The sequence below is a fragment of the Rutidosis leptorrhynchoides genome, chromosome 1 (genome assembly GCF_046630445.1).
Source record: "Rutidosis leptorrhynchoides isolate AG116_Rl617_1_P2 chromosome 1, CSIRO_AGI_Rlap_v1, whole genome shotgun sequence".
Classification (NCBI taxonomy): Eukaryota; Viridiplantae; Streptophyta; class Magnoliopsida; order Asterales; family Asteraceae; genus Rutidosis; species Rutidosis leptorrhynchoides.
Window position 1 is genome coordinate 58,359,203 of NC_092333.1, and position 10,818 is coordinate 58,370,020.

Sequence of the window (10,818 nt, forward strand, 5' to 3'; positions counted from 1 at the left end):
TTTCAAAATCAATTTCTGATAAGATTGAATGCTTGATAAAACAGGATGATGTTTGTTAGCCTACGAATAAGGTTGGTTGGGGTTTATGTTCAAGCTTACATGGAATTCGGCAAATAAAAAGAAATCTTCATGTGTTAAGTGGATTAACAATTATGAGGTACATGTTCACACAATATGCCATAAATAACCATCTAATAGTCTAATACCCAATTCCAAATGAGGTGCAAAACCATTTGGGAATTGGGACCAGTGGTAATTATCTCAATTACCGAAACGAATAACTGGCAAAGCCCGTCAAGACACTTTAAGTCGTCTTAGCTAACACACCAGACCCTAATGATTCCTTTTTCATGCAACTGAAAAGTCTTTCCACAGGTCCTAAAAGACAAATAGAAAACAAATTGAATTCATCAACATGAACACACAATAACAGCACCAGATGCATACTTTTTATGGCGAAAAAAAAGTCCAACAGCTGTTTTAAACAAAAAAGCCCACATCTACATTTCCAATTACCATGAACAAATCACTGACTTGACACAGGAACACATTCCAGATCAGCAGGAGGTGCCGAATCCACTGCAGGGGCCTTCTTTACAAGTGATTTTGGAATATCAATATCATCTTGGACACAACGTTGTTGAGGGTGTGATAACAGCGTACACATGTGACGGTAAAGGACACGGGTCAGTCCCTGCCCACTCTCAAAGATGTAACCCTCATATTCGCTGACTTGCTCAAGGGCATCCACCAGAGAATCATACACCTGCTGGGGACAATTATTGGAACCTGGCTTATCATGGAGGTAAACCACGTCCAATGTGAAGAGCTTCTGGGTTGTGGTCCATTGGTGGTGTGGTACTACTGATGATCTGCAGTAGAGTAGGATCTGGGAACCACATATAGTATTAACAAGTTAACAGCTAAATCTTATTATGCGAAGGAGGCCAATAAAAATATACTCACCACCCTGAGTAAACGGTTCTGTGCACGAGATTTCTTAGCTTCATGATTTGCCACTTTGAAAAGATGAGTGAGATCTGCATGACCAGCAGAAGAATCAACATTGATGCCTCGAAATGCTGCAATTGCAGACTCAACTTCACTGCTAAATTCCTTCTTAAGCTTTTAGACATACAAAAAGCAAACATAAGAGATAACATATCAGTTAATTACTGAACAAAATTACCTGAACCATAATTCAATCAAACCTACATTTACATAACTTCATCGAAATACGATCAAACAACAAAAACATCAAGATAAGAAAGATTTGCATTATATAATCCACATACTTATAGCTGCTGCATTTCACAATTATAGTATTATACACTTCACCATTGTACACAATTAGCTGGGCAACACAATTAGGTCAAATGTGAACAACATAAATTACATTTTCCCCTAAAATTACCCTAAGTTAAAAATTAGGGTTCCATATAATGCTACAATTCACATCAACATATACAAGCACGATCGAATGAACATGTATGCTCTAATTGCATACACATATAAGTAATACGAGTACACAATTAGGGTTCCATATACTTCAATCAAAATACACGACCATGCAAACATAATAAATTAATTAATTGATTACCCAAAAGGGGGATTTGCCAAGAGCACAGTAGGCGAAACGATGATCGGGATTAATGGAGAGTTTAGAGTGAATGAAAAGAAGGATGGCTTGTTTAATTGATTCTAATCGAGTAAAAGGTCTGCCAGTAGCGCTTGAGTTCTTCATTTCAGTGAGGGATTCAGGATCAAGGTCGATACAGAATAAGATATCTTCATTTGCTAACTTACACGGTGCAAGTGTGTATCTATTTCCTACTGCCGTTGAGCTATTATGCGCATATCTTCCTTCCATACTTGATTTGCTTCAGTTCAAACAAACACGATGAAGGAAGAAAAGGGGATTTTGGTGGAAGTAAATAAATACTGTAGAATTTGGTTTTGACAGAATTACGCGGATAGGCCCTATAGTCCTTGTGGTTTACCTTAATTGTTACGTATAGTCCCTTAACTTTTAAATTTACATTGATAATCCTTTGAAGTGTAATTTATTTCAATTGTAGTCCCTCAGTCACTTGATCGTCTATTTTTTCTTTTAACTCCCTCACATGCTACACATGAAGATATTTTTGTCAATTTATTTATTTCTTCATCATCTTCATCTCTTTTTAAACTTTTTCTTAGCCAATTAATCAATCTCAAGTTAAACTTAAATGTTAAATTAAAAAACATAATCATCAAACTAAACATAAAAAAAAAAAGATATCCTCAAAGTAATCAAAATTTTAGTAACTTATCTTAATAAAAATTAAGAAAAAAAAATCTAACAACATACTTTGGGGTCAAGCTATGAATGACGCTAACTCTTTTTTCACTTTAAATCTCAAAACCTCACATCTTCTTCGACACTGTTGAATCCCAATTTCATCTTAAATACGAAAACCTCACAAACACCCATTCCCATTTCAAGAATAAACCAAATATGAGAAACCTCGATAAACCCTGAATTTTTGGTTTTCTGTCACCTTGCTAGAATTCTCCAATTCCGGTATGAAACGAACAAGATTTGCAATTTGTAACGGAGAAGCTTGAAACCCGCCATAGCGGAAGAAACTTCGCTATAGTTGAATCCATTTGGTTTGCGCCGCTATCCATCGTAGGTCCGGTGGTTACATTTGACCATCCTTTTACATATGAAGGTAACGATGGCGATGACATTTAGCGACATCAACTTTTTAATTCAGCTCATGCATTCTTTGAAGGTGTGGATTGGATATGCAAATCGAAGTTGTGGTAATCTTGAGTTTATGGTTGCAAATATGTGCTTTCTGTGTTTATGTTAATGATTTTGTGATTTATGTTTAATAGGTGACCATCTTTCTATGTTTGTGTTAATGGTTTTGAGAGTGGTAATCGTATGAATCTATCTTTATGTTAATGTTTGATGTGTTTCTTATTGTATCACAGATGTTCAACATCTGAAAATGAAGTAGTGGAGGATTTGAGAAGAAGCTGAAGATTTTAGGTTATTAAAAGAGAAAAATTAAAATGACCAAATTAAGCTTACATGTTTTGCACATCCATGAATTAACGGAACAAAATGATGGCAAATTGACAAAGAGACTACAATTGAAATAATCACAATTCAAAGGACTACGCAAAATTAAATGTTCAAGGACTATTCGTGTAATTTTGTCTTCTATTTTTTAATACTTTGAAAGCATTTGATTTTGATTTATTTACTTAATTTATCTTTAATTTTGTATTCTTTACCTTAACGATTTGGCTTTTAAATTTTTTATGTGTGTATAAGACCATTTGTAATAGGCATGCTCAAGCTCAATGTGTCACCACCACCCCAGTAGCGCGGCATGCGAGTAACATTTTTCGTGGCGTGCTCCATTCAAGCGCGAGGTAAATTTGATCGTGTTGAGTTTTTTTATGTGTCTTTTTCTTCTTTTTTCAACACTTTTCACACAAATTTTTTCAATTATATTTAGACACATTACTCAACATGATCTCCACTACTTTCATTTTTACCACCACATTTACACCTCACCTTCATCCCAAAGAACACCATCATATTGCGTAGTTGTCACGCCAACCACCACTACAAATGGTCTAAGGTAACAACACTTCAAACACGTAGTAAGTTCGAGTGCTTCTCCCAAGGTAACAACTGAAACTCAAAACGAAACATATAAACGTAAAATAAAAACTTGAACGAGAAACTAAATTTCTTAAATAAGAAACGAGACACTGAAAAATGAAACGCGAATCTAAAACTAAAACGTGAAACCTAAAACGAAAACGCAACTAATTATCCGTTTGAACTCAAACTAATTTGTAGACTGTTTCGACTCATTACCTGTGTGAACTCAAACTAATTTGTGCTCTCAACTCTACGCTAGATATATCGATCGCTCTTATCTACCTTATCTTAAGTAAAGAACTATATTAAAACTATAACTTTTTCAGAATTAAAACAATAAAACCGGAGGCCCAACAAGGAGATTTAAACTCAATCTATCTATTACATCTTATAAATCATGAAGAAAAAAAAAAATCCTACGTAGCACTCCATTAGTTAATTCTAATCTAGATTGCTAACATGTTAATCACTAAATTAATTATCATTAACAACTAATCATGCCATGTTGTACAAAAAAAAAAAAATAAAAAAAAATAAACGATCGTCAATCACAATTCATCTTCGTCTGTTCAACCCAAACCAAACCAAACTCAAACCCTAAATTCCCTCCTTCGTCGTCTCTTTCACCCATTCGATACAAACCCTAAATGGCAATTGTAATTTGTCAAACAATTTTCTTTTATCAATCGGTTATAATTGTTAGATTTAAATTCGCAGAATCGAATTTTGCCGTAATTATCAAGCCAATCCGTTTAATGCTCAAATCCAATTTCGTAACCCCAATCTTGCTTTCTGTACACAAAGCCTTGAAAGATCCATCTAAATTTTATCATCCAAGTCATTCAGACATAAGAAAAATTAGGGTTCTTGAATCAAAGGTAATAACCCCTTTCTACTTTATAATTTCATTTTTATATTCAATATACTATGCAAATAATAGATTGATTATTTCCAGTCATGTCACTCTGTTTTGTTATGCATATTAGATTGAATAATTGGTATATTTTTTTATTAGTGGTTGAATATATGTTTAGTGTGAACTCTCCATTACTGAAATTCTGCTCTTAAAAGGATGACAAGTGGACTTTGGATCAAATTATATTGAATTTGTTTCTAAATAATGTAGTTAAAGATAAAGAATGGGTGAAGTTAACTAGAAAATAAAGTAGCTGGCGTGTGTGGATTTGAGTGAAAAAATTGCTGTTGAATCTATCAAATGTTGTGGAATTAATCTGTGCTGAAGAAATATTTTGTAGTGACCCGAACTTTTCCATGATTATATATTAAATGAAATTGATATTTACATGATTAAATGTTTCCAACATGTTAAGCAATCAAACTTGTTAAGACTTGATTATTTGAAATGAGTTTCATGTAGACAATTGACCACCCAGTTTGCCTGATGATTCACGAACGTCATAACTTGTGATAATTATATAATCATTTTATTTTTTTATGATGTAATTTTTTATTTTATATATATATATATATATATATATATATATATATATATATATATATATATATATATATATAAGAAATACAATTAAATCAAAGATGTACAAGTAAAACACTATTTGCTACAGTAAATTTTCGCTTTGCTACAGTAAAATACTATTTGCTACAGTAAAAACTATTTGCTACAGTAAAATACTGTTTGCTGTAGTAAACACAATTTACTCGTATTCAATCCGTATTCATACTCGTACAATACCCAGCCTCTAGACGTATATACTATTGGTATATACACTTCAATGATCAGCTCTTAGCAGCCTTAATGAGTCACCTAAACATGTGAGAACCATCATTTGGCAACTAGCATGAAATATCTAACAAAAATACAAACTAATGGAACCTTATATTCAGGGTAGGATCACATTTTTCTTCACCAACCATAACACTTTCATTTTTCAACTTTCATGCATCAAACTTATCTCTCTCTTGTTCTCTCTTGATGTTCTAAGTGTTCTTCATCACCTTCAACAAAATCTAGCTCAATGTAGCTCATAAATCCTAACCTAGATCAACTTACAAAACAACTACTCAAGAACACACCAAAAACACTTTCAAGTTTACTAGCTTACTTCCAATCTTGCAAATCCATTTCAAGTGATCATCTAATCTCAAGAAATCTTTCTTATTTATAGTAAGATATCTTTCTAATTCAAGGTAATACTCATATTCAAACTTTGATTCAATTTCTATAACTATAACAATCTCATTTAGAGTGGAAATCTTACTTGAACTTGTTTTCGTGTCATGATTCTGCTTCAAGAACTTTCAAGCCATCCAAGGATCCTTTGAAGCTAGATCTATATTTCTCATTTCCAGTAGGTTTACATACTAAAATCAAGGTAGTAATGATGTTCATAACATCATTCGATTCATACATATAAAACCATCTTATTCGAAGATTTAAACTTGTAATCACTAGAACATAGTTTAGTTAATTCTAAACTTGTTCACAAATAAAGTTAATCCCTCTAACTTGACTTTTAAAATTAACTAAACACGTGTTCTATATCTATATGATATGCTTACTTAATGATTTAAAACCTGGAAACACGATGAACACCGTAAAACCGGACATACGCCGTCGTAGTGAAACCGGGGGCTGTTTTGGGTTAGAAAAATAAAAACTATCTTAATCTTTGAATTGGAAGTTTGTTTTCTGGAAAAATGATATTTTATATGAACATGATACTATATCCAAAAATCATGGTTAAACTCAAAGTGGAAGTATGTTTTTCAAAATGGTCATCAAGATATCGTTCTTTCGACGGAAATGACTACCTCTTTAGTAAATGACTTGTAACCTGTATTTCTGACTATAAACTTATAATTTTTCTGTTTAGTTTCATAAATTACAGTTCATTATGAAACCATAGCAACTTGAATCACTGAAAATGAATTTAAAATAAAGAAATTATGGGTAAAACAAAGTTGAAAAATTTTACTTGTTGTAGCTACGAAAATTTTACAACAAATCTACACTAATCATATCCTAGCTAAGTTATATATTGTATTATACATGTATTCTAACATATATTATGTAATCTTGGGATACCATAGACACGTATACAATGTTTTGACATATCATATCGACCCATCTATATATATTATTTGGAACAACCATAGACACTCTATATGCTGTAATATTTGAGTTCGCTATACAGGATTGAGGTTGATTCCAAAAATATATATACTTTGAGTTGTGATCTAGCCTGAGACGTGTATACACTGGGTCATGGATTGATTCAAGATAATATATATATTGATTTATTTCTGTACATCTAACTGTGGACAACTAGATGTAGGTTACTAACGAGGACTGCTAACATAACAAACTTAAATCATAAAAACGTAATAAAAAATGTTGTGAATATATTTCAATCATACTTTGATATATATGTACACATTTGTTATAGGTTCGTGAATCGACCAGTGGCCAAGTCTTATTTTCAACGAAGGAAAAATCTGTGAAAGTGAGTTATAGTCCCATTTTTAAAATCTAATATTTCTGGGATGAGAATACATGCATTTTTATAAATGTTTTTATGAAATAGACACAAGTAGTCGAAACTACATTCTATGGTTGGATTATCTAAATCGAATATGTCCCTTTTAGCTTGGTAGCCTAAGAATTAGGGAACAGTACCCCTAATTGAAGCGAATCCTAAAGATAGATCTATGGGCCTAACAAACCCCATACGAGGTACGGATGCTTTAGTACTTCGATTTTTATACAGACGAGAGGATTCTGTTTTGGAGATATTCTATATGCATTTTGTTAATGTCGGTTACCAGGTGTTCATCATATAAATGATTTTACCTTAATGCAGACGAGAGGGTTCTGCTTGAGGATTATGTTTATAAAATGAAATCTATTGGTCTATTATTATTACAATTTGATATATATAGATTAAACCTATAACTCACCAATATTTTGTTGACGTTTTAAGCATGTTTATTCTCATGTGATTATTAAGAGCTTCCGCTGTTGCATGCTAAATTAAGGACAAGAATTGGAGTCAGCATGCTTGTATAATATTGTTTAAAAACTGCATTCGAAGACTTAAGTTATTGTGTAATATTATTGTAAACCATTATGTAATGGTCGAGTGAAAACGCTATATTTTAGATTATCATTATTTGATAATCTTCGTAATGTTTTAAACCTTTATCGATAAAATAAAGGTTATGGTTTGTTTTAAAAACTAATGCAGTCTTTGAAAAACGTCTCATATAGAGGTCAAAACCTCGCAACGAAACCGATTAATATGAAACGTTTATAATTGATATGAACGGGACATTTCATATTTCAGAAAAAAAATTGATTAAATTTTCAGAAAGTTACAACAATTTGGTCTGAGATCTTTGTTTTCCAACAAGTTGGTTGTAGATGGGGTAAATGTCTCTTACTTATTTCTGATTATTGTATAGGTTGCTAGAGCAATACTAGAAAAGACAATTGAGACATCACCATGTTCATCTCATATATTAATGGGTCATGTTGTATTGAAAATTATTACCATGGTTTATTTTTTTTTAGATTTGGGATGTCACTCATACTTGAAGCAACCTATGTCATGGATTGCAATGGTGAGCAATAGGTTCTAATTAAATACCTCATTTTTTGTTTATCATAAAATTTTCTATTATTTTTGGTAGGTTCCCACAATAGTTTTGCATGCTCCACATGAGACTCAAATTAGTTCGGTCAAACAAGTATGGTTTTTGTAGTTTATTAAGCAGGTTTTACTAATTTCTCTGATCATTTATGCTTGAAGCATAAGTGTAAATTATCAAGAACGCTGATTTTTTATAAAAGTTCTATACTATAAGTGGCAATTTTGACCCATTTACTATTCACAAGTCAAATGGGCACATTACAAACATATATTGACGAGTTGTGCAAGCCTATCCGTTTGAAGAACAAGAATATAACAAGATTTTCAGGAAGGTGATTCAGGTTGGGTCTTTTACTTTCTTTGATTTGAGTAAAATGTTTTTTTACACATGTAAGAGAACGATTGTTAGATATACTTACAATCAGAAGAGCTTTATTTATTAATTAAAATCTTGAAAATTACAAATATGATGTCTTTATGCAAACCTATCGTCAAGCCTTTTTTAGTTGTTCTAATTTGCATACCAATTTGTTATCTTATAGTTATTGGTATGCGTAAAAACCGTAGCAATTATGTTTTGTTGTTCATCGTTAATATTTTTGTTGTTCATGTTAAGTTTTTACTGTTTCAATCGTTACATGTGACTATCTGTATGTGTATAATTTGAATTCGTCGTGTTTGTAGCTTAATTATTATAATTTTAATAGGAAAAGAGTATTTTCGGGAAGTAGTAATGAACCTAATGCGGTCATGATTGGTCCACTATCAGCTGATTATCAGATTTCGGAATTGAAAGCCAAGGGTAAACAACGCATGTTCGAAATCAATGCCTAAGTATCACATTTCTAATATGATGTTTTTGTAAATTTTACAACTTGATAAGTGCAAAAAAAGATAGAAAAAACCTGTCCTCTAAACTCATTTAGTGTTGAAATGGGTCATGGGTCAAAACGATCTTGTGTTAAAATGGGTCATTGTTTAAATGGGACAGATTCTTAGACGGGTCCAAATGGGCCAGGTTATGTCGGGTTCGCTAACGAGTCGAAACGGGTCATGGGTCAAAATGGTCATTATTTATATAGTATATTATTTTAGTTATTATTTATATTTATTATTATTATTATATATACCACATGGTATGAATTACTTGATATTTGTTTGTTAGGGTAAATTGTTAGGTATGTATAACTTCTTTATTTGTTTGACGACAACTGAATATCTGAATGTTAGGGTACATTTGTATGGGACGTTGTTGGACAATGCAAAAACAACGAAATCTAAAACGGGCTTCTTTTGTACTTCTGACGGTCTTCAAATTTTCACACAGGTAATGAATACGATCTCTGTGAATCGAGAACTAACACACTGTCATTTATATTCTTTAGTTGGCCAACGTTTCAATAAACAAATTAGTTAAAAAGGATACGGTTCAATTTGGTCAAGAGATTAAAAAGATGGTCTTTTTTAAAGATAAAAAAAAAATCTTTTTGTGTTTGGCTCACTTCTATTTATAAGTTTTGAGAGTGTTGTGGCTTGTGGGTCAAGCTAATCTTTCGACCTTTATAATATGTCACCTGATGGTTGACCATTTTCATACACCTGTCTATTTTGTATTGCTCTGCGTGTGTTATTAAGCATTCCTAAAAAGGATTAAATAGAAGTGTACATAACCATAAACACACATACACAAACATACACACGTATGTTTGAGATGAAAAAGGGTTAGATCAGCGGGGAACCTTTAACCCCGTGCACCCTTTGGATGCCAACTGCCTACCGGGTCGTGTGCAGTCCCAGGCAAGTGTGGTCGGAACCAACCCCTGTTCCAGCGCCAAGCACAAATGGTGGCCGATTCAATACATACACACGTATGTGTGTGTGTGTGTGTGTGTGTGTGTGACATGTCTATTTACTAAATGATATAGGCCCATGATTCTGGAATAAGACACTTTTTTCGTTATATACGTGTTGATATTCTTGCACATAGTGTCCTCTTTAGAAGAATCTGGATTGCAACTTTGCACAGGACTTGAGCATTTGCATCCCCTTCGAGCCTCCATATGCACATAATGATGTCAAACCAGGAAAAATGATGTCAAACTAGGAAATGTCCTTCTTACGCATCGTAAAGGTCAACCACATTTGGCGATATTAATGGATTTTGGAAGTGCTCGACCTGCTCGGAGGCAAATTCGCTCTCGGTTAGAGGCAATGAAACTGCAGGTTGTCATTTTAACTATATAGTTAATAGTTTTCGGGTGCTCACTTCATACTACATTACATGTAATCATCTGTGTGTTTGAGTATTGTTTAAGAATGGGCATCGGCGTACGTTTCAACATCCTTTCGAGCTTCTGAATTGTGGGATTGCCCCAACCATACTTACATTGATGAACGAAATGAAATATGGTCACTAGGTTGCACTTTGTTTGCCATTATGTAAGATCTTTTGTAGTGAATCGGATTTTAGTGTATATTTAAATATGATGTTTCATATTCAGCTGTAACTGCAAGATTAAC

At 32.8% G+C, this 10,818-nt stretch overlaps 1 protein-coding gene across 1 annotated transcript; it reads right to left on the reverse strand.

The window, feature by feature from the left end:
• Positions 1-426: 426 nt before the first annotated feature.
• On the reverse strand, positions 427-1,908 carry LOC139860202 (uncharacterized). Its single transcript, XM_071848976.1, has 3 exons — positions 1,601-1,908; positions 967-1,125; positions 427-889 (listed from the first exon to the last, which is right to left on the reverse strand). Exons 1-3 carry the CDS (start codon positions 1,868-1,870, stop codon positions 527-529), a joined length of 792 nt encoding a protein of 263 aa, XP_071705077.1. The 5' UTR covers positions 1,871-1,908; the 3' UTR covers positions 427-526.
• Positions 1,909-10,818: the final 8,910 nt, after the last annotated feature.

Coding starts and splice junctions, on each gene's coding strand:
- LOC139860202 (XM_071848976.1), bottom strand. CDS start 1,870: ATGGAAGGAAGATATGCGCATAATAGCTCAACGGCAGTAGGAAATAGA. Junction 1,126..1,600: donor TTGGCAAATCCCCCTTTTGG/GTAATCAATTAA, acceptor TATGTCTAAAAG/CTTAAGAAGGAATTTAGCAG. Junction 890..966: donor AGAACCGTTTACTCAGGGTG/GTGAGTATATTT, acceptor TGTGGTTCCCAG/ATCCTACTCTACTGCAGATC.